The 23,683-nt window shown below is 52.2% G+C and overlaps 1 protein-coding gene across 1 annotated transcript in view; it reads right to left on the reverse strand.

Annotated features, from left to right (window-relative positions):
* Positions 996-23,683, reverse strand: part of COBL (cordon-bleu WH2 repeat protein) — a 296,580-nt gene continuing 273,892 nt past the window's right edge. Inside the window, exons 10-14 of the mRNA XM_018047457.1 lie at positions 18,823-18,920; positions 15,787-17,618; positions 14,641-14,760; positions 13,723-13,977; positions 996-2,260 (exon numbers count right to left, since the gene is read on the reverse strand). Of these exons, the coding sequence (XP_017902946.1) occupies positions 2,243-2,260; positions 13,723-13,977; positions 14,641-14,760; positions 15,787-17,618; positions 18,823-18,920 (2,323 nt within the window). The 3' untranslated portion in view covers positions 996-2,242. The remainder of the gene's footprint in view (positions 2,261-13,722; positions 13,978-14,640; positions 14,761-15,786; positions 17,619-18,822; positions 18,921-23,683) is intronic.

The raw sequence follows: 23,683 nt of genomic DNA on the forward strand, positions 1-23,683 counted from the left end.
ATCTTTGCATGAAATGTTCCCTTGGTGTCTCTATTTTTCTTGAAGACATCTCTAGTCTTTCCCATTCTGTTGTTTCCCTCTGTTTCTTTGCATTGATCACTGAGGAAGGCTTTCTTATTTCTTCTTGCTATTCTTTGGAACTCTGCATTCAGATGCTTATATCTTTCCTTTTCTCCTTTGCTTTTCGCAAAGCTCATGCAACAAAGGATAAGTTAGTATCAGGTGAGCAGGATGAACTGGGGGCGCCCTAGGGGCCCCTTCACTGTCCTTGGGGTGTGCTTCGGCCATCCTCATGTCTGCTACTCCCCCAGTCTACCAGGGAGCAAGGCTTCCCTGAGAAGTGGGGCATGGAGTAATTTGTGAAGACCAGGGGCCGGAAGCTGGGGAAGCTGTATGACATTCCCCCCTTCCCCACCCCCCACCCCATCACGCCCCACTGCTTCCATTCCTCTAACACTGCGGCAAACCCTGCTTTAGGGCCTCTGCACCTGCCCTTTCTCCTGCCAGCGAGGTGTCCACCCCTGCTTCGCTCTCTCTCTTCCTCCAGGTTTTTACTCAGATGTCACTGCAGCAAGAGGCCTTTCTTCATCACTCTACGTATGCTTCATCCCTTTCCATGTTTTTCTCCTAATCACTTAATGGCATCTAAGTGAACTCGGTATATTGTTCACGTATTTCGTTTATGGTCTGCCTCCTCCACTCTGATACAAACGCCATGAAGGCAGGGATTCTTGTCCATTTTGCATCCGCTGTAACCCAGAGTCTAGAAGAGGGCTGACTCATTGAATAGACCAATCTCTCCTTTCTGGAGGATGTCACCAACTCAATGGACATGAGTCTGAGCAAGCTCTGGGCGATGGTGAAGGACAGGAAAGACTGGCGTGTTGCAGTCTGTAGGGTTGCAAAGAGTCAGACACAACTGAGCGAATGAACAACAACAGCAACAACTCCTTTCTACTCTGGGATAGGGTGCCCAAGGGAGTCATGAAATCCACACAAGGGCTACAATTTCACTTTCTTTTATTTGTGGCACTGGAAGACCAACAGTGGAGACAGTGTGATGTCAGAGTGACTGCCTGAGGCCCTCGCTGCCCAGGGAAGGTGAGGGGCCTTCATCAGACAACACACAGCAGATCCTTCCTACCAGATGCCTGAGCTGAAATCACTGTGAAACACACAAACGATCTTGCCGTATTTGTGGCTTCATTAAGACAGGAATTTTATTTCAGGAATTCCTCTTGATTTCTATTAACCTCTTAAAGAGCTTTCTCTACAGCCATAGTCGACCATCTGTGATAAATATCGGAGACTGGTGCCCTGTGCTGTGATTCTGGGCAAGCCACTCTTCTGCTGCGCAAACCATGGAGACCACACCCACAGTGTGAACTCCCAGCACAATCGTGATCTGATGGGAGTGACCTTCAGACGCCCAGTCTCCTCCTTCCTGCCCTGGGGAGGATTTCTGAGGCTCCCAGGGCAGCCTCTGGGCTCCGTGCTCAGCCCTCCATGGGAGAGGCCTGCACATCACAGCCTGCGGGGGGACAGCACACCACGTGGGCATGCCGTCCACTGCAAAGTCCTTCTGAATGCGTCACCGCCACCTTGGAAGAACTCAGACCTGCCTGATTGTTACTCCAGGTGCCTGTGGTCGACTTTTAATAGCTTACTTGGTCAGATCACGGTCTGCAGCCCTCCATGAGGTTTTTACCCCAAATGTTGGAGGAATAGAATATAATACTTTCATTATTCAGTGAAGTCACATTTGAAAAAGCCTCTCTTTCTTCTTGCATCAAGTAGCAGATGACATTCAGGTTATTTCATTTACATACTTTCCCTAGGATTCAGAAAGATTTTCAACAACTAAATGGTTTTAACCATCTACATGTGGTAAAAGTCTCAAAGATTCAAAATCGGCCTAAGACATGATTCTTTCCACTCTGTCCATCAGTGTAATTAAGCGTGATGGCCCAGCGTTTACAGTCCCATTAACCTGCCAACAAGAATAGTTTATTGGCAACTTTAAATATTCAGAGGCAAATACATTTCCTTGGCACAAGCCATGCGGCAGAGCAGCACCCGCATCCGTTTTAACCACGACGCAGGAGCGGAAGTCAGAGGTGAGTTTTGGCCTGGAGACAGGGGAGCTGCCCAATCCTGAAGCCCCCTGGGCGTGGCGCTCATCAGCGGTGGCTGCGGGCGTCCCTTGGGGGTCTTTCTGCCACAACTGCATCTTGTCACTGACTCACACAAGCAAGGGCACCTGCGGTGAAGAAAGACCTACTGTTACTCAGGGATGCAGCGGAGCGCAGGGGCAAGCACCCGGGCGCCGAGGAGCTGTGCACCAATCCCTCCTGGAAATAGTCCTCTCCTGTAAGAGGCCCCAGTATTTATACTGTATCCGTCCTACTTACAACCCCAGGGAGAAAGCTCTCAGAAACACAGACGTGCCTGAGTGACTTAAGTGACTGGCTCCTGCCCAGGAAAGGACAGCAACAACTGTAGGGTCAGATCTGCAGGCCCCTGTGCTCCTCCTAGGACCATCCGCTGCCCCGGCCCCGCCCTCCTGGAGCTCCCGCCCAGCAGTCTTTCCCTTTTGTGGGCTGGTCTCTCTGCCTGGGGCATGTCTCTGTTGCAGATGCCTCCTTTTTTTGCTGGAAAATGAGGACTCCTTCTTTAAGAATGTTCAGACCACCTGGAAGGAAAAAGCACTCTCACTCCAAGTCCTGGGGAGCCGATCCAGTCGTCCCCTGCCCCAGGCTGTGGGTGATGTGGCCCACCGCGGTTCCCCAGGTGCCCTGTCTCTCAGCTGGAGCGGGGGCTCCAGGCAGGGATCACGGCATCAGCCCCCACCTCATCACAGGAGACAGGGCGGGCCGGGCACCAGCAGGTGCAGGGGATCCCAGTGAGTGACTGCACACCCACCCGTTCACCCTGCTGCTCTGGGTCCAGTCTGCTCCTGGGATGCCCAGCTGCAGAAAAGGTGATCGCAGGATCTTGGAGGACCTATTCCCATGCCTCTGAAGGCTAAGGTGAACAGCATTTTTAAGGAAAGTGACAGGTTCACCTGAAACGGTGTGAAAGGAGATCTGGATTTCTCACCGTGGTTCTGCTGGATTCAGGACATTCTAAAAGGATCAGTGCTGGCCCCACTTTTCACTGAGTTATCAAAGCGAACATATAAGGACCCAAGCAGATCTCTTATGATGGTAACAACCACCACCACCTAGAATGCTTCCTGTGTTTTAGGCACCATTTCCGGCCCTGCACAAATCTCATCTCAATAAGGCTTCAGCTCAACCAAATCACAACACACTATTGCTTTCACTATGGGTACTGCCTCCGATATGAAGACGAGAGAACTGGGGTGCAGAGAGCGTGTCTCCATCCAGACCAAATACTGAAAGAAAGAAAGTGAAGTCTCTCAGTCATGTCCGACTCTTTGCGACCGGTGGACTGTAGCTCACATAGCTCCTCCGTCCATGGGATTCTCCAGGCAAGAATACTGGAGCAGGTTGCCATTTCCTTCTCCAGGGGATCTTCCTGACCCAGGGATCGAATGCAGGTCTCCCATATTGCAGGCAGACGCTGTAACCTCTGCACCACCAGGAAGCCCCAATACTAGTAAGTAGCAATCCCTGGCACCCGACTCCAGTACTCTTGCCTGGAAAATCCCATGGACGGAGGAGCCTGGTAGGCTGCAGTCCATGGGGTCGTTAAGAGTCGGACACGACTGAGTGACTTCACTTTTACTTTTCACTTTCACGCACTGGAGAAGGAAATGGCAACCCACTCCACTGTTCTTGCCTGGAGAATCCCAGGGACGGGGGAGCCTGGTGGCCTGCCGTCTACGGGGTCACACAGAGTCGGACATGACTGAAGCGACTTAGCAGCAGCAGCAGTCCCCAGAAGGCTCATCTGAGCAGAGAAGCGGCCGCTGGCTGGTTGCCTGCATGGCTGCATGGATGTTTCTGGGCCCTGCCTCCCAGATCCACCAGCAGCCCCTCCGCTGCAGGCACCCCCACACCATCTGAGAGACGAGATGCCATGAGACCTGGCTTTGCAGGCATGGAGAGAGGAGACAGGCCCGCTGATTCGGATGGAACCCGGGGAACACACACTGTTGGTGTCGAGTAGTCTGATACCCAGGCCAGCTTGGGATGGAGACAGAACTAGGGGCCAGTGGCGTCTGGATGGAGCAGGGTCTGCCAGAGAGAGGTCACAGGACTAACTCCAGGGACGAGTGCAGCCTTGGGGAAAGGAACAGGCACTGGAAAAAAGACTCAGAGCGTGGTTCAGAGGGGCGGGGGGAACGTGCAGGGTGCTTGCTCAGGGGGAATGCAGACAAGGATGCGCATGGTGACTGCAAACAGCACCATGAGGTCCAGGGAACCGAGGGCAGAAACGCTAAGAAACTTATTTTTAAAGAGTATGTTAGTTTTGTTTCTGATAGGTTTTTCTTCAAGCTCTAGACAACTTTAGAAGTGAGACACTTCTAACTTCAAAACAAAGGTTTTAATTGTCAGTCTGAAACAGCACAATGAGTTTGCCAGAACATCCAAGCAACAGAGAAAATAGTATGTGTGTTGGTGTGAAGAAAAACAGATTGAGCCTGTTACTGGAAAATGCAGCCAGCATCCTGTTAATAGTATGCTTATCCCGTTTACTGACCTTTGGAAACCTGTAGAATAAAGGGCGCTATTCTTGCATCCAAGGGTGCCAGCAGCATTGTGACCTTGACAGGGGCAGTTCTGGGAGTGTCGGGGGTGGAGGAGGGGAGTGGATGTTGGGGAAGTGCAGTTGTATGAACAGTCAGGACATCTAGAAGCTACAGTGAAGGGGGGGGAGAGGAAAGAGCTAGGCAGAGGTGGCGTTGGGTCCTTGGGAGGGATTTTTAAAATGCATATTTACTATTATTGTTTTAACAAATTAATTGATATAAAATGCAAGCATTTCAAGTGTAAACTTGAATATGTTTTGATATATATGTGTATAAACATCACCAGAGTTAAGATGATGGATTGGGGTTATTTTATTTTTTTAAATTCACTTTTATATTTTTTAATTCTTTTTTTTTAAGTTGAAGTATAGTTAATTTATAATATATTAGTTTCAGATGTATAAAATAGTGATTCAGTATTTTCATAGATTATACTCCATTTAAAGTTATCATGAAATATCAGCTGTATTCTCTCTGTGCTGCATAACAGGTCCTTACAGTCTATTTTATACACAGTAGTTTAGCTCTTAATCTCCTCCCTGTGTCTTGCCCCTCTGCCTTCCTTCTCCCCACTGGCAGCCACTAGTTTTTTCTTTGTGAGTTTGTTTCTGTTTTGTTATGTGCATTCGTTTTAGTTTTTAGATTTCACATACAAGTGGTAACACAGAGTATTTCTTTCTCTGCTGACTTATTTCACTACAGGGCTTCCCTGATAGCTCAGTTGGTAAAGAATCTGCCTGCAATGTGGGAGACCTGGGTGCGATCCCTGGGTTGGGAAGACTCGCCGGAGAAGGGAAAGGCTGCTCAGTCCATACTTCACCAGGCATAATACACTAAGTCCATCCATGCTGTTGCAAATGGCAGCTTCACTCTTTCACTCTCTCAGCTCAGCAGTATTCTATTGTTTTTCCATCATCTGTTGATGGACGCTTAGGTTGCTCCCATATTTTGGCTACTGAAATGAACTCTACTATGACATTGCTGTCGTTGTTCAGTTGCTAAGTTGCGTCTAACTCTTTGACCCCAAGCACTGCAGCACTCCAGGCTTCCCTGTCCTTCTTTCTCTGCCAGAGTTTGCTCAGATGCATGTCCATTGAGTCAGTGATGCTATCTAACCATTTTGTCCTCTGCTGCCCTCCTCTCCCCCTGCCTTCAATCTCTCCCAGCATCAGCGTCTTTTCCAATGAGTTGGCTCTTCACGTCAGGTGGCCACAGTATTGGAGTTTCAGCACTAGGGTGCACAGATCTTTTCAAATTAGCATTTTCATTTCCTTCAGGTCTATGTCCAGGGGTAGAACCGCTGGAGCATACGGTAGTCCCACTTTTAGCTTTTAAAAGGCTCTCCGTAACATCCTCTATAGGGGCTCCATCAGTTTACATCCCCACCAGCAGTGTGCAAGTCCTCAGCTCCCTTTCATTCCCTCCTCTCCCCAGTCCCAATACAACCACTGATATTCTATCTCTACATAGTAGTTTGCGTTTCCTAGAATTGTACATACACGGAACCATCTATCATGTACTTTCTTTCTTGTCTGGCTTCCTTCACTCAGCATAGCTGTTTTGTGATTTATCTCTGGGTTGCTGCTTGTACATTCTTTTTACTACTGGGAAGTGATTCACTGTAGGCATACACTGGTTTTGCATCTGCGGTGGGCACGTCTCAGGGAGGGAGTGCCCTCTCCTTCTCTGGTAAGTGGGGTGATGGTGTCTGTATTACAGGACACCTCCCCACCCCCATGAGGCTTGTGCCGCTCCTCACAGCACAGTCAGCAACCCCACTGCCACGTCACTGAGCATCTGAACACTAAGCAATAGGAGGCATCCCAGGCACCGTGGCCGCCTACAGCCTGGCCCCACTGGGAGAAGCACCTTTCAGAAGGCAGTTCCAAGCTGCGAAGATGAATCTCCCAGGACACAAAAGGGCAGGTGGGAGCATGGCCCAGTGAGGGGAGTTACGGGGCAGGTGAGTAAAGCAAGGGGGGACAGCACATCCCTGCTCTCCTGGCAGTGACCCTCCTTTAGACCAGCCTGGCAAGCCGAGTGTTGCCAGTGCAGGGGCCCTGGGCTGGGAGCATTTGAATCTTTGGCTGGTTGAAGACCTGGAAGGAACTCTCATCACCACTAACAGCAACCTGATGGCCGAATCCAGATTTTCACAGTTCTCAGGAAACTAAAAAAAATATTTGGGAAGGAAAAGTCCTAAACTTTGGTATCAAAGAGGAAATTGCAGGTCAGCACTAAAAAGCTTTGGCTTGGACAATTCAGTGAGAGAGATCTTGGCAACAGAATTGGCCACAAGGTAGCAATATGATGCTGATGGCCATTAGGATCAACCCAAGCGTAAGCCACTTTGCTAAGGAAGGGAGTAGCCTGCTGCTGAGTGTCTGCTCACACGATCAGGGGACCTGCCCCCGAGCATAAGCCGCCTTGCTAAGGAAGGGAGTAGCCCGCTGCTGAGTGTTCACACGATCAGGGGATAGGAGTGACCAAATTCAGGAGGAGAGACTACCCTCCCTCACCTCCCTGGCAAGGGGACAAGGGCATGCTGCAGAGAGAAAAGCTCTAGAAGGTTCCCTGGTATCCCTAAGGTTTCACGCTTCCTAGAAGATTCCTTCTTAGCTTGGTTGGACAAGAAGAAAAACAATGAAGGACAAAGCTTGCAGTTTGAGGCCGAGCCAGAAAGCTGTAAAAATACCCAAGCATCGTTCTGCATCCATGCCTGCCAAGGAAAATGATGTCTATATGGGAAAAGCTAAAATGAACAGTGGTGACGGAGCTGACGCTCGGAGTGAGGGCGGGGGAGAAGTTGTTAGGGGGCAGCAGGGTTCTCTGCTCCAACCGCCGTCTTCCCGCCTGGACAGGCCAGCTCCTGGGCACTTGTGGGTGCCCGAGGGAGTCAGTCAAGCAGCTATGCAGAAGGGGAGCAGGACCCCTGGCAGAAGCCTGGAGGTGCCCAGAACTCGTCTTATTTTCCAGAGAAGAAGGTGGTTTCTTCTAGCTTGACGTGGATTCTTGGCAAGTTTATAATGATTATGAAATCAATGAGTTCTGAGTGCAGGGACCCTGAGCTGCAGTCTGCCACTGGTCTGGAGAGTCAGGTGATATGGTGGCAGGAGATGCCCGGTCCCTCTCCATTCTCCCAAAAGATAGTTACTGAGCAACCACTCTGTGTTAGGGGCTGTGCAAAGCGCTGGGACCTGCTGGAGCTCACAGTGTGGCAGGCTAGCAGGCACCATGCAGATGTTACACAGATCGTCACTGAGATTAGATTGTGAAGTGATTGTGCGGGGAAATGAGGTAATGCTCTGACGGGCCCCTCCTCCAGTCAGGAGGCAGGGGAAGACTTCCTGGGGGCTTGAGGTTAACTGAGGAACATGCAGGATGACTGGGAATTAGTTGGCAAAACTAGGAGGTGAAACCTTTTCCTTTCAGGAAGAGGGAGCAGCATCCTCGGGGGTCACTCAGCAGGTAGCCTGTGATGGCAGACACCCCTGGGTTCTACCTGTAGGAAAAAGAGGTCACCTGAAACGGCTGCAACAGGCAGGATGGTCGCAAGGCAGCAAAGACAGAGCTGGCCTGTCTGTACCTCTGAACTATTCCAACCTAACTGGAACACATCAAAGGTCTACACTGGGCCTGCTGAGCCCAGTGTGGGCCCGGGGTGTGGGCGGCTGACGGTTCGCTCGTGCTGGCTCGCGGTCACAGAACTTGGGTTCTCCCCCACAAGCGAAGGGGCTCTGGCTCAGGACAGACGCCTGCTGCTGCTGTTGCTTTCCTGTGCTGGCTCCAGGTCCCCGGGGCGCTGATGTCATGTCAACTGTCTAATCACTTCTCACGGGGTCTGCTGCCAAGACCAAGCGCCAGGACACATGTGTGGTCTGACTCAGTTAATTCCTGCAGTGGGAAACACACCTGGGAGGGCCCAGCCAGGGCGGGGATGTCATGGGACCTAGTGAGGCATTCCTAGAGGCCGGCCGCCCGGGCTGGACTGCCCTGGGGTCTGGGCCAGCAGCGACCCTGACCTGGCTAAGGCTGGGGAGAAGGCCACAGGGCACCTGTGCCCCGCCTTCCCATCTGTGGGCTGGGAGCTGCAGCCTTCCCGCCCAGGAGCGTAACGGAGGAGATGCTCACTCTTGGCCCTCGGTGGAGGACTGCTGGGACACACAAAGGAAAGGCCTTGGGGCTTTCACCAGGTCCCCCACTTTAGGAGATGTCCCTAAGGCTAAGCCAAGGACAACCCCCCTCTTTCTCTACTCCTGGTTGTAACCCCCAAGGGCACAGACAATGCTTCAATTCATGTCTCTATCGTGAGCAGCTACTGCGATCCTGGACTCTGGTGGGTTCTCAGGAAATGCTTGTGGATGAATAGCTGGATGTGTGAATGTTTTAAATATAAACACAGATTAAAAGGGCACTTGCTGTCCATCCCAGAACCTCTGAAAGGATGCATTCAAAACAGACTGACAAAGGCTGTCCGACCGGATGGGCACAGTTTCACCATGAATATGAATTCAGGATGGAGTAGAAGGCAGAAGTGGACCGGGGCAGGGGTGGGGGGGGGGCGCGGTGGGCGGTGGGGAGCGCGGTCCAGGGTCTGAGCCTTGCACTCAAGATAGGAGAGCCATGTCTCCTGCGGATGGGACAGCAGCCTGAGCCAAGCCCAGCATGCTGTCACCTGGGGCTGGAGGAAAGACAAAGCAGGCGTGGCCTTGACACGCACAGACACAGAGGCAGAGGTGTTCACTACATACCGGAGAGAGGCACACGGACGTCCGATCGCCTTGAAAACTGGCCAACTCACTTCCTCCTACATCAAAGCTACGCTTTTGCCTTCTATCATAAGCTGCATCATTGCCAGCACAGAGCGTGTTCCAGGAGGGTGAGCCACTGTGCCTGTGTTTAGCAGTGAGTCTGGTCCCCGAGAACCCTCCCAGCAGGGTCAGATGCCCTGCTTGTACTGGAGGAGGTGGTCTCAGGCATTGCAGCCCCTCACACTACCCAGCAGAGTAGGGAGCACCCTCAGTCCAGGATGCTCTCCTTGCTACATGCATCCTGAAGCATCACTGAACACCCAGGACAAAGGAGCATCTGCTCATACTGAGAACCCACGGACAGCACAGCCCACATGGCATGAGTCCCGGAGCCTGGCCCTTTGCATCTTTTCCTCAAGGTAATGCAACTTTAAAAGCCCAAAAGGTGAAAGAAGGCTGAAGAGGCAACGCTCAAATGACTTGAGGAGCAAGTGTCAGAACATATACGAAAGTGCATCTGATGCAAAGTCACAAAGACCTCCACGGCCCACACCCGCAGAGCAGCGCCACCTCACCAGGCTCCTCGGAGGCCCAGCTGGCCCTGGCCAGCTGAACTGCATGCGTGCCCCCTGGTGTCACAGGTCTGCGGCGCCACACCAACGGTGTGTGTGGGGGTGCTGCTGGGAAGGAGGTCAGGTGTGTGCCTCTGGGAGGACAACCACTGGCTCCAGGTGAGGCCAGACTGTCTTAGCTGCCCTGTGCGTCCCTGATGGAGGCTGAGCCAAGGCTGCGGGGTGGATGGTCCTGACTTCCTAAGTCATGTGTCCTTCAGAGCTTACAGGAACGGGAGGTGCAGACTGCCAGTGAGAGCTCTGGGTCACTGTTCAGAGCAGTGGCCTGCACAGCCCCATCACTCAGCTATGTGGCCTCCAGGTAAGGTGTGGGGCTCTGGGCAGACAAATGGTCAGGGTCTCCCAGGTCATCTTCACCCTCTCATCTGGGGCCTGGCTGTCAGCCTAGGGGCATCTCTTAAACTGCTCTGGGCATCAAAATCTCAGATGCACCAGACTCACTGTCTCAACCCTTCCAGTATGGATAAGGCAGGCCCCAACACTTAGATTAATCCAAGAAACAAATAAAATGCGGGCTTCTGACTGCCATCTTAAGCAGCTGCTAGGAAGCTGAGATGGTGAAGAGCAACGGCCAGGCCTGGGCCTCCCATGACTCTTTCTGCCAGCCCCCCAGGCTGTGTCGCTTGCTGTGTGGAGACACGCCCTCCCTGCATCCTCTACCTCCCACCCAGCAGGCCCCACCTGGTCACAGCCCTTTCTAACACTGCCCTTGCATTTCCCCTCACTTTCTTTCCCATAGCACAAATAGCTTCCTCTGCTTTTTCAGACAATTCCCAAACTTGATTTTTCCCCCTTCCTTTCTGGAAGGCCCTTGCACACACTCTAAGAGGGAGAAAGCCTGAGGTTCAAGGTGGCGTGGGTGCCCCTATTCCTTAGGACTCCTGCCAGATGTGGGGAGAGGAACAGCTATCTGAAACCATCCAAAATCAGTCAATGAGAAGATGAGTACAGGAGAAATGAGTACAGCCTTCATATTCAGCGGTACTCAGACTGTATCAAAAGCTCAAATGACACAGATAATGATCTCAAACCTCAGTGGAAAGGGATTCGGTAAAACTGCAGATTTGTAGGCTTAAACCTCTGAAACATCTACAACCACAGCATGCAGATGTCTTGTGGATTTCACTTTGAAAACAATGTTTTCAGAAACTCTAAATCGTTCCCAGGGACCAGGGTTATGAACCATCAGGGTTCATAACCGGCTGTGTTGCTTTGGATTCTCTGGGAGCCACCGGAACTTTCTTTCTTTGAACTATAGTTGATTAACAATATTATGTTAGCTTCAGGTGTACAGCAAAGTGACTCAGGAATATATAGATGGATAGACAGATAGAAATAGACATAAATGTGTGCATTCTCAGTCACTTCGGTCATTTCCAACTCTTCTGTGACCCTGTGGACTGCAGCCTACCAGGCTCCTCCGTCCATGGGATTCTCCAGGCAAGAATACTGGAGTGTGTGGCCATTTCCTCCTCCAGCGCATCTTCCTGACCCAGGGGTCACACCCACATCTCCTGCACTGTGGGTGGATTCTTTACCGCTGAGTCACCAGGGCCTCCCACCACGGCTACTTTTCCAGATTATTTTTGACTATATGCTATGACAAGATAATGAAGACAGTTGCCTGTGCTGTACAATGAGTCCTTGCTGATCACCTATTTTACATACAGTAGTGTGTATAGGCCAGTCTCAAACTCCCATCCCCCACTTTTCCCTTGGTACCCATAAGTTGTTTTCTCTGGGTTCCCTTGGTACCCATAAGTCTGTGTATCTGCTTATGTTTTGTAAATCAGTTCGTGTCCTTTTTTTTTTTTTTTAGATTTTGCGTATGTGATATGCATGCAATATTGTCTTTCTCTGTCTGAATTACTGAGCATGATGAGTGAAGGTCCATCCATGCTGCGCAGTTGGCATTCCATTCTCCTTCATGGCTGGGTCGTATTCCAGTGCATATACGCACCGCATCTTTATCCACTCATCTGTCCATGGACACTTAAGTTGCTTCCATGTCTCGGTAATTGTAAACAGTACTGCTGCGAACATTTGGGTGCATGTATCTTTCTGAATTAGAGTTTTTGTCTTTTCCAGATATATACCCAGGAGTGGCAATGCTGAATCATATGGTATTTCTATTTTTTTGAAAAAACTTAAAAAAACTATTTTTTAAGGGAACTCTATACTCTTCTCCGCAGTGGCTACACTAATTTACATTCTCACCAACAGGGTAAGAGGGTTCCTTTTTCTCCACACCCTCTCCAGCATTTGTTTTTTGTAGACATTTTGATGTTGGCCATTCTGACCCACGACTGGCCCTTACTTTCACTTTGATGTTGAGACATGGATGGAGGAGAGAGGTTGTCTCAGGTTTGAATTACAGAGCTGTCTTCATCAGCTTCCACAAGATCTAACTGTTAGGACGCTTACTTAGCCATGCACCCTGATGTCTTCACTTTCCCTCATTTCATGTAATAAAGCACTAAGCTCATCAAGATATAACTTATAGAGAAATGGAAACAAGTAAAGACAAATTGAAAGCCCTTAACAATTTTAACTGCCCCCCCCACCCCGCCCCAACTCCCCTCACGGGCATCCAGAGGACAGTCTGGCATCCAAGGCCACGTGGTTAAGTGCAGTTTCTCCCGCATCCTGAGGCAGGGCTGAGCTTTCGGTAAACGGAGTGCCCTTAGCATTCTCGCTACCTGCTGTCTTGGGACCCTGTTAGGGCCACAGAGCACAGCTGGGGACATCTCTCCAGCACAGGGACACACTCTGGGGCCTACCCGAGAGTTCTGCCTGTGGCCCCAGGGAGGCTCCAGCTAGTGTGCTAAGGCCACTCCAGCCCAGGCTGCCACACCATCCCTGAACTCAGCAAGGACCGCCTTCCGCGGTGCTGCCTGTGGGAGCCTCCCCTGCCCTCCTTGCCGCCCTAAGCTCCTGGCGGGAAAGTTTTCAGCAGTGCCTGCCCCCCTCTGTGGAAGTGGCTCACCCATCTCGTGGGCCAGCTGCTCTCCTTCATTCTGAGGGCCTTCTGTGCCCACCGAGTCCAGCCCTATGTGACCAAGGCCACGTCACTCAGCTTTTCTGAGCCTCATTCACTTTTTATGTAAAATGAGAAGAATCATAGTACTGCCCTCTTCAGGGGCATGTGAGGACTTAGGCTTAGGATCTGGAAATGATCTCTCAGAAAGTAATACCTGTCACCACCTCCCTATGATTAGCCTAACTTCCCACCTGCTAGAAATGGGCAGGGAAAGAATATCAGTCTATTCACAGAATCATTATGGAGTTAAAGCAGATCTCAAAACCTACCTAATCAAAGTCCTTAAAATTTGGGAACCCTACTTTGGATCCCACAAAATCCACTGCTTTCAGGGACCAGTAGGTGATATGTACAGACCAAACAGAAGACAGCATAGAGCAGAAACTGCAGAAAACCAGCAACGTGTGCTCCGCCCAAGGGGCTGCAAAAACAATCATTTTCCATATGGATGCTGTCGCCTGGACCCCGACCAGGGCCCCACAGGATGCATCGCAGATGGATGGAGGGGGAGCGGAGGGGGTTGGGGTGACCAGGGCCTCCCACAGCCCGAGGGAGCGCGCACGCCGCGTCTCACACCCTCACCTTTCTCAGCCTCGCGGCTCCGGTGCCGGAGCGGATGGCGTCCATCAAGGCCTGTCTGGCGTCCACTGGGTTGCCGAGGGGGCCTGAGCTGGACCTCGACGCTGACTGGGATGAGGTGGGCGCCTGGGCAACTGGAGCAGGTGGGGGTGGCTGGGACTGGACCCCAAGGCCTTCCGCCTGCAAGGGGTCCGGCCCATGTGCAGACAAGGCGGCATTGCGGAGGCTCTGGAGCTCCTCAGAGGCGGAGGACGTGACCTAGCAACAAGACGGTGAAATGACAGGGTCCCAAACGTCCTTTCCAAGAAGCAGCGCTTCTCAGACCCTGAAAAAACCCGGGGGCCGTGTCTGCTCCCCATCCTGGGGCTCTCCGTCAGGTCAGTGACTGCTGGCAGGGAGCAGGGCTGCCCTCCTGAGACCCCTGCCCTCCTACCTCACCTGGGCCTGCCTGGACAGACCCTGAGGCCAGGCACACAGCAACAGCCAATCAATGGGAAGGACCCCTCCTCCAAACACGGAGAGGAAGGTGCCCACCCGGTTTTCCCTTAGATTCTGGCTGCAGAAGGTGCATGACCCTCTGTGCCCGAGCTCAGGTCTGGGGGGTCCTGCGACTGTGTCAGACCAGCCCCAGCAGGTAGCAGCTCCACCCAGGAGCTGTGGCCAGAGCCTCTGCTGCTGGGTGACCCAGCCCTGCAGCCCGCTCAGTGTCCTGGGAGTGTGGGGAGGCGCAGGCAGGAGTGTACAGGAAACACTCACACCTTCAGGAGAGGCTGGCCCTCAGGGCCTCTCCCACGGCTGGGCTGGCCACTCCAGTGATGACTTAGCGTCGCTCAGGGAATTGGAGGATCACCCTGGCTTGTGCAGTGTTCCGGGGTCACTGAGGGGTGTGTGTGTGTGTGTGTGTGTGTGTGGCCCCCTCACCTTCCTCAGGCTGCAGGTCCCGCTGTGGCCGCGTATGGCCGCCAGGAGGGCTGAGCGCTCGCAGTCCGCCTCAGTGTAGGACGGTTTCTTTGGCGCTCCCTTTGAGCCGGGTTCTGGAATCTAGAATATTTATTAATGACGTCAACTCCTGTCACTTAGGTGACGGGGAGATGACGACTATAAGGCAGTACACAAGAAAGCCCACAGTTATCAGGTCAGGCCTGCAGGGTCAGTTTTACCATCTCTGTCGGTTAGAAGGTAGAAGTATCAAGGTGCAGTTCTGGATTGACTTCACACTGTATAAAAATTATGGGGCTTCCCTGGTGGCTCAGCTAGAATCTGCTTGGCAATGCAGGAGATGCAGGTTTGATCCCTGGGTGGGGAAGATCCCCTGGAGAAGGGAATACCCACTCCAGTATTCTTGCCTGGGAAATCCCATGGACAGAGGAGCCTGGTGGGTTAGAGTCCATGGGGCCACAAAGAGTCAGACATGACTGAGCGACCAAACAACAGCAACAAAATGCAGAAATCGGAAGCTGTGTGTCTGGGGAGGCACAGGGTGGGCACCCTCCCGGGTGGGCACCCTCCCCAAATGTCATCTCCCTCTTTCCTCAGTGGCAAAGTGAAGGAAACAGTTGCTAATCCTCAGTGTCAGGGTAGCTGTTAAATAACATTTGCAAGGTGATAAATTCCTACACGGGGGGCAGGTGTCATAAAATTTTCCCCTAGGCTTCAGCCCACCACTGCTGAAAATGCAGGGTGATAGGGGGCAGGGCCTCAGCCTGACTCTCCATCTTCCCGTCCAGGCTCAAGGACCAGATATGGATGATTCCTCCCCAAGCCGGCAGCCCACCCCACGCCTCCACTCCCCATGCCCACGCAAGGACTATGTATTGCTGACATCTTTCCCCAGGGCAGTCAAGAGCCTTAAAGGCAGTGTGGGCAAACCAAAGTCATTAGTTTTGTCTCCTTAGTGGTTCTACTTAAACCACTCCATAGGCAGGGAGACGGAAATCCGGGTAAAATTAAGTCCGTGCACTCCCCCGCATCCCTCGCCTGGTCCCCCTCCTCTGATGTCACCTCAGATCTGTGAGTGGGTGCGGGGGAGAGGCCGTCCCTGAGGCAGAAGCCCACCAAGAACTTCACCTTGCGGAGCCTGTCCTTGCCTCCCGCCGAGTGGATGGCCGCCATCAAGGCGCTGTGCAGGGATGTGTCTTTCGGAGCCGGCCTCTGGACCACAGGCCTGAATTTCTTCTGTGGCCCGAAGATGCTGGCTGGCAGTTTACCATCAGCTTCAAGTGCACCTGTGCTTAACGAACTGGGCTTTTCCTCCCGTTGTGGGGGCTCCTGTCCAGCCCAGTTGTTTGTATCTGACACTCTTGGAGAGCAAGGAGGCTCGCTGTGGATGGGGACCCACCGGGAGCCATTCACCAGGGTGCTGCCTGAAGTCTGATCATCTGAGCGAGGGCGTGAGGGACTCGAGCCGTCAGACTTGCACTCGGGGTCGGATGCCGAGTTGGTCCTGTGTGTCCTTGTGCCTTGCTCCCCACTGAGACCACAGCTCTGTCCCACAGAAGCCTGGTCTCTTTGGGCAGCTGTGACTAGTGAGCCACGGGAATTTCCGTGGATGCCAGACGGGCAGTCTTGAGCAGACAGCTTCCTGTAAGGGCAGCTGACTTGCCATCCAGCATGGGGTCCTGCCGTCGATTCCCCCCCGTCACGAGGAACGCCCGTCCCTGGGTTTGGGCTGGGGGTGGTACTGTCCTTCACCACAGGAGGCGCTACCACTGGCTCTGGGGCTGTGCTTTCGCAGGCCCTCTGGGTATTACCCTGTCTCCTCCCCACATCACTGTGGACTGTCGGGGTCCCTATCCGCTTGGCAATGGCAGAGGCCATGTACTGACTGGATGTTCTCCTCTGAGGTCTGAGAAACAGGACTTCCGCAGCGTTAGCTGCTGGCGCCTGGAGGGGCCGAGCGGCTGCTGCGGGTGGCCAGCTCCTCCCCTGCCCCAGAGCGCTCCCGTCCTCTGAGTGCGGAGGCTGGGGCTCAGGCAGTGCTCCCTGGGGGTCTGGGGAGGTGGGCTCGCCTCTCAGTCTGCTTTCCCGAGGCTGCGGATTTGTGGGGGTGGTGGGGGCGGGGGTCCTCTTGGGCCCCTCCGTGGGCCGGCCAGAGTGCTTCTCTACAGAATTGGATCTCCAGAATTCTTTGACTTTTCCAATGGGTGGGGTTTCTGCCTCCAGAGTGGGCGATGAGGGGACTACGGTCCTGCCAGCATGTGTGTGGGGGCTCACCAGGTTCCCCAGCTCATCGATCTTAATGGCACCCACGGAGAGGGATGCCCCCCGGTCGTAGCATTTCATCTCTGACTTCGGAGGGACAATTTTATAAGTTGTGAGGCCATATTTAAGGCCATAACTCCCCACTGGGTGCTGGCCTCGTTGGTGCCATGGCAGTAGTATTGAGACATCACCTTTACCATCGCTTGCCTTTTCCTTCCCCAGCTGCGGGATCACCCTCCCGGGGGCTGGGGTCCCCCCGCTGTGAGCAGAGCCAGGCACCCTGCCTTCCTCCTTCCCATTCAAGTGGTGAGTGTGAGGTGCTGAAGCAGAACTCGCCGTGGGCTCCATCTTCCTGGGATCCACCTCTTGCCAGGTGTTGGTCAAAGCTGACCTGACCTCTCTCTCGGGCTCCTGGGAAGGAGCTGGTGAGGTGGGCCCGGCTGCCCACCTCTGCCTGTGCTGCTGGGGGCACTCGGCCTGGCATGGTGGTGGCTGAGCCTTACTGTCGGCCGTGCTCCCCAAGTCGAAGGAGCCGGCGTTGTTGTTTCTATTGGAAAACACGCCTGAATCCACGGGGTCATCAAGAACCTCGCCTATGAACGTCACTGGGATTGCCTCAGTGTCACCATGGGGAGTGGACATGCCATGTACGGAGCTGGCAAGGGGGCCTGCGTCAGCTTCGTAGCTTTCTTCCATTTCTGCAAAGAAGCACAACTCAGGTCACAGGCAGAGCCCACTTGGATGATTCTGATGCCCCTTAACCTGTGGAAATCCCACCCTGATTTTCATCTTCTGAGGGTCCTTCGGTGTAGGTTATTTAGGGTCATTTCGGTTGTCGCCTACACATGCCCAGAGCCAGTCTCAGCGCACAGGACCCAATCAAAGACTGTCTGCAGATTCATGATGCCTTGGGGGCAGGCACTGAGGTACCCCATTTTGCCAGTATCTTTACTTACAAATTGATGTTGAAGTCCAAGCCCTCAGTAAACACCACCTCAGAGCAGGATGGGAAGGTGGATTTGGGATTTTTACTTTCCTTTTGATTTGGTTCACAAGGAGCACCACAGAATCTATGGGTCAAGTTGCTCTTGTTCTGCTTCCTAAGAGGCAGGTGACAATGCCTTGAGTCCCCAATAATTAGCCCTAAAGGACATAGTGGGCCTGCAGGCAGAGTCTGAGGGACAGACCAAGGTTGATAAAGGTTTCTTAGCTCTGTCAACCCCATTTGAGAACAGAAAATGGAAAAGTGAGGCAGACAAAAGGCTGGGTCAGCTCTGGAATCTGCCTCCTTCTTGTTTTATTTGGTTGTCGGGCAAGGCCTTTATCTACTTTCTAGACTGTGTGCCTTTGTTGGAAAGATTTCTGGTTGTTCACTGAGCTGGTTTGTATCTGCTCAGACCTTACACTATTCTGTCCGATACACACGCAGAAGTGCAGTCCCTGGGACGCCCCCGGGAACAGGGGTCCCTGGTGAGATGCTGCGTGCTGTGTTCCTCACTAAAAGTCAGACCACATGTTAGCAGGTCATGGCGGGGGAGGTTTAATAGAGGCCTGTTCGCCAGAGTGGCACCCAGTGTTCCCCTAACTCATCTGAGGGCTGAGAACTTCTTTGGTTCATGTGTGTAGACTTTTAATGTGTGTAAATCAGTATTGCTCAGAGCAGGCTGTAAGTGCCTGCTCGGACATTTCCTCGGCACTGTTCGGCTGCCCAGGTGCACGGCCCCTCCGGGAGCTGAGCTCCCTGTGTGCTTGGCCCCCAGCCTGGGCCTTCCTCTCTTGGAGCCACATCTCCTCTGCATACATCTTCCGCACGTGGTCACACGCGGTGCAGTCAGCAACCCTGACAGCCCTCAGGGTGCCTGGCCCCGGCGGAGACGTCCAGGCAGGAGGGGCGGTGCTTACCTTCCAGGTCTGCGTCCAGTTCTGCAAGGCTTTTCTGGAACTGTCCAGTCATGAATATTTCCTCCTCCTCGTGTGAGGCTGGGGCAGCTTTTCCGTTTCTAGGGAAAACCAAGAAGCAAAGGGAGCATTCATTTAGCTCATTATTTATGTAACTGACTCTTTCCTGGAAATACCTGAGGCAGGTACAACTTAAAGTCAGGCCATTCCATAGGCACTGCTGTCCTTGGAATGCCTGAGACACAGATGCGGTGTGTGTCTGTGTGTGTGTGGTGTGTATATGCTGTGTGTATGGACATGCGTGTGTGTGGTGCACAGCCTCGACCACCCCGACAGGGAACTTCAGGGCAGCAGTGACCGCCCCTCTGGCCGTGCCGCCTCCCCACGCCCACACGGCAGTGACTGGATGGGGGAGGGTGGCCAGGGAAGCAACCCCTGCACGCCATGAGCCTTCCCACATGGGTTCTTTTGCCAAGATCACCCCATGGGAAGCCTCACAAGCAGTTAGGAGGCAGGCAAGGTCATGATCGCCGCTTCCCAGAGAAGTGACCGTGTGCTGAGAGGCTAAGGGTGCAGCTGTCCCTGCTCACAGGAGCTCCTGAGCCTGGGAGGGCTGCCACGTCTGTGTCCACAGGTGCCTCATGGCCCTGCCACCCGGGTGTCCAGGGAGATGTCCCTACCTGCTGGGGAAAGCTGGGCTTTCCTTCTCTTCAGCCCTGGACAGTAGCATCTGTGAGACAACAGCTGCCAAAGCGATTTGAGAGCAGCCCTTGCAGAGGCTCTGGTCTCTTTTGTCTCGTGGTGCCAAGAGCAGAGACACGTACGGGGTGATTGTCCCTCTTCTGCAAAAGCGGAAGGTCTTTCCCGCTGATCGTTAGAATCAAGGACCAGTTTCCATTGTTACTAATCAGGCCGAGATAATGATGCATGAAATGTGCTTTGTACCGTCCTCACTTACATAGCAGAGTTTGTGTTCTGGTAAATGAGTCTTTCTTACTTGGTGACTGTGTCCCTTTGGGAGCCAGGAAGTGGCTTCCAGATCCAACTCAGCTAATGTCCTCTGACACGGCAGACAAAGGGCGCTGGCCGAGATGCGTGCAGCTATGGACCAATTAACGACGGCCACAGAGGCGCAAGACTTGCCTTTCCTGTTGCTTTTGCCATAAGACTTAATTGGATGCATTTGCTAAACTTGTGTCTTTCTCTTCCACAGAATACGACGGTTTAGATAAATTTAATTTATATATTCAATCAAGTATATGGCAGAAAAAAATGGTAAGGGCTCTCTAAAGTAGTATTTAAAATGGAAAACTTTTTCAAAGGTTGGTTCTTAGTTTAGAATGCTTAAAGCCTAGTTGGACAAAATTATATCTACACTTTTCCTTCAGAGTATTTGCCTTCCCTTCAAAGTATGCAAAATCTCATTGTTCTATGGGAATAGAATGATATCAATAAAATTAAAAACTATAGCACATGGAATTACACTCAATATTTTATAATAACCTATAAGGGAAAAGAATCTCAGAAAGAATGCATATGTACACACATACATACATGGATGTGTGTATGACGGCTTTCCTGGTGGTTCAGACAGTAAAGAATCTGCCTACAATGCGGGAGACCCAGGCTCAACCATTCAATCCCTGGGTCAGGAAGATCCCTTGGAGAAGGGAATGGTAACTCACTGTACTGTTCTTGCCTGGAGAATCCCATGGACAGAAGAGCCTGGCAGGCTATAGTCCATGGGGTTGCAAAGAGTCAGACATGACTGAGTGACTAAGTTTAAGTTCTATACATGTATACACTCATATGCATATTATACATATATAAGTATATATGTATATTTACTTAACTGTACATCTGCATCTAATACGTCGTGACAAAGATCAAACCAGTCAATCCTAAAGGAAATCAACCCTGAATGTTCACTGGAAGGACTGATGCTGAAGCTGAAGCTCCAATACTTTGGCCACCTGATGCAAAGAGCCAACTCACTGGAAAAGACCCGGATGCAGGGAAAGATTGAGAGCAGGAGGAGAAGGGGGTGACAGAGGATGAGATGGTTGGATAGAATCTCTGACTCAATGGACATGAGTCTGAGCAAACTCCAGGAGATAGTGAAGGACAGGGAAGCCTAGCGTGCTGCAGTCCATGGGGTCGCAAAGAGTCAGACAAGACTTAGTGACTACACAAAATCGGCTATACTTCAAAAAAAAAAAATAATAATAAAACAATGTACTGTTAGAAGAAAACGAATTAAAAAATAACTTAAGAGAAAAGTTCCACTGATGATATTACTTTATAAAAGGTGAACTAGAGAATGCAAATCATCTTGAACTGATGAAAATGCAAGGAATCTGAGACTCTTAACACTTGTTGCTCCTAGTTTAAACTGGAAAGCAATGCAAACAGGTACATCAAGATGCAAAAACATAGTTTAACTTTGTAGGACCTTTGGTTCTTTAGCCTCTCTTTTGATGCTGCTGCAGTTGCTAAGTCGCTTCAGTCGTGTCCGACTCTGTGCAACCCCATAGACGGCAGCCCACCAGGCTCTCCCGTCCCTGGGATTCTCCAGGCAAGATCACTGGAGTGGGTTGCCATTTCCTTCTCTAATGCATGAAAGTGAAAAGTGAAAGTGAAGTCGCTCAGTCGTGTCTGACTTCGCGACCCCATGGACTGCAGCCTACCAGGCTCCTCCATCCAGGGGATTTTAAAGGCAAGAGTACTGGAGTGGGGTGCCATTGCCTTCTCCTCTCTTTTGATAATTTGCCTTAATAATTCCGTGGAAGGAAAATATGAGCCACCATGTTCATCGTATTCATGGGGAGATATCTCCAGCTTCTGGCAGCAGGGAGTTCCCTCCACTGCTGCGTCGATATGTGATTATGATGTGGGGGTGGAAACACAGGTCACAGATGAAACCCACGTGTTATGTGAAGAAATCAAGACATACAGCTCCATCCAGGAGGGTCATGGCGATCTAAAAGGAATCTGTGTCTGAAGACAAGGGTGACTCAGAGATCTAGACACCACTACCAGCCAGGGTGATTTGTTGAAATGGATGGATTACGGCAAATATTTTATCCTTTGTCCTTGGAGTATGCTCATTTTGGTACAAGGTGGCTTGAGTGATGAGGTGATTTTTTTCAAACAGACAACATTTAAAATGATTCTTTGGTCCTCTTCTGTCTGATTCTTTGCAACCCCATGGACTGTAGCCCACCAGGCTCCTCTGTCCATGGGATTCTCCAGGCAAGAATACTGGAGTGGATTGCCCTGCCCTCCTCCAGGGGATCTTCCCGACTCAGAGATTGGACCCAGGTCCCCTGCAGCTCCTGCTCTGGGCAGGTGGGTTCTTTACCACTAGCGCCACCTGGGAAGCCCTCTAATGATCACTAATTATTTTATGAAAAGCAGTTTACATATTTGCTATACCATGCCCAATACACATAATATGTTGTGTTTATAATTTTATTTTGCTATTGAGAGCCCAGCAATCCCAGTGATGATCCTAAACCACTGTGTGACAGCCATAAACCCTAAAGGAGGCACCACAGCAGGGCCTGAGCCAGCCCTTCACCACGTCCTCCCACCCAGACGCTGGCCTGAGCTGCCTCATCTAACCATCAGTGGCCAAGCCCCAGGCTCAGAACTTCAGATCCGCTCTCTGCCTGCCCGTTTCACCTCCCATGCAGGCCCTCTTGTGAAGTCTGGGGTCCCTACATCTAGTCCTCTGCCTTCCACTTAGCTCAGCAGTCTTGCCCACCCCTTTCTTCCATCTGCCTCTTGTACAATCAGAGGTTTTCCGCAGACGCTCAACTCTACACTGTGCTGACACCCGCATCCACCTCTGGCCCACCCTTGCTCCTGACACCCCAGTGTGGACCTGATTCCCTGGGGCACTGCTTGTCCAGGAGGAGAAAATGGACATCGACATAAGCCACCGGCCTTGGGAGTGCTCTGGAGGGAGGGAACCCGGGTCCTTGACTGGTGCTTCTCCCAAGGATGCCAAGCAGCTCTGGCGTAGAGCAAGGCGAGGCCTGTGACCACTTCCCTTCTGCAGCGGGTGCCCTCCCGACGCAAGGCAGAGGGGGGCCCCCACTCTCTGGATTCTGGGCTTCTGCATGAACGGATTTTCTGGCCCAAAGATACCAGTGGTGATGTATCTATTTTGCTTTCAAACATACAGCTTCAGCGAGGAGAGATTTAGCAGAATGTGATTTTCGTTCCTCCCCCACCCCATCCACTTCTAATTGATTATAACCCTTCCTCTCTTTCTGTAACAACAAGCTAGAAGCACCCGGGTCCCTGGGCTTGGAGGGCAGATTCTGCGGGCTTAGCAGGAGAGCCCTAGGATGTGTCCCAAAGAGGCACAGTTGGCCAGAAACACCACAGCCTCTTTTTAGTTGAAAGTCAGCTGCACAGGTGTTTTTCTCCCGGGCATCGTTCCTCATGCCCAGCACACACTCCGGTTTCTAATATAGGTTTCTTATTGACAGTTTGTTTTGGCTTGAGACCAAGAAAGTGAGGGCAAACACGCAGTGCAGACGTTCTGATACCAGCTGCTCGTGTTGAATAAACATCACCAGTAGCCTTTCCTCCCACGGAAGGTGACTCCACAGAGAACACCGTGGCGGACAAGCAGCCGCCGCCGAACACAAGGGGACGGAGGACGGTGCTGCCGCGTGCAGCGGGAGCACTCCCAGGAAGCGGAGCAGCCTCGGGGGCGGGGCTGGGGGAAGCAGGCCGCCGCCCTTAGTGGGCGGGGCCAGTGATGGGCTGGCACCCGCTCCCGCAGGAGAGCCAGCAGCGCCCAGGCAAACAGGCGCCTTCCCTTCTTTCCCTGTTTATATCAGAGAGAAAA

Source organism: Capra hircus, chromosome 4, assembly GCF_001704415.2.
Source record: "Capra hircus breed San Clemente chromosome 4, ASM170441v1, whole genome shotgun sequence".
Taxonomy (NCBI): domain Eukaryota; kingdom Metazoa; phylum Chordata; class Mammalia; order Artiodactyla; family Bovidae; genus Capra; species Capra hircus.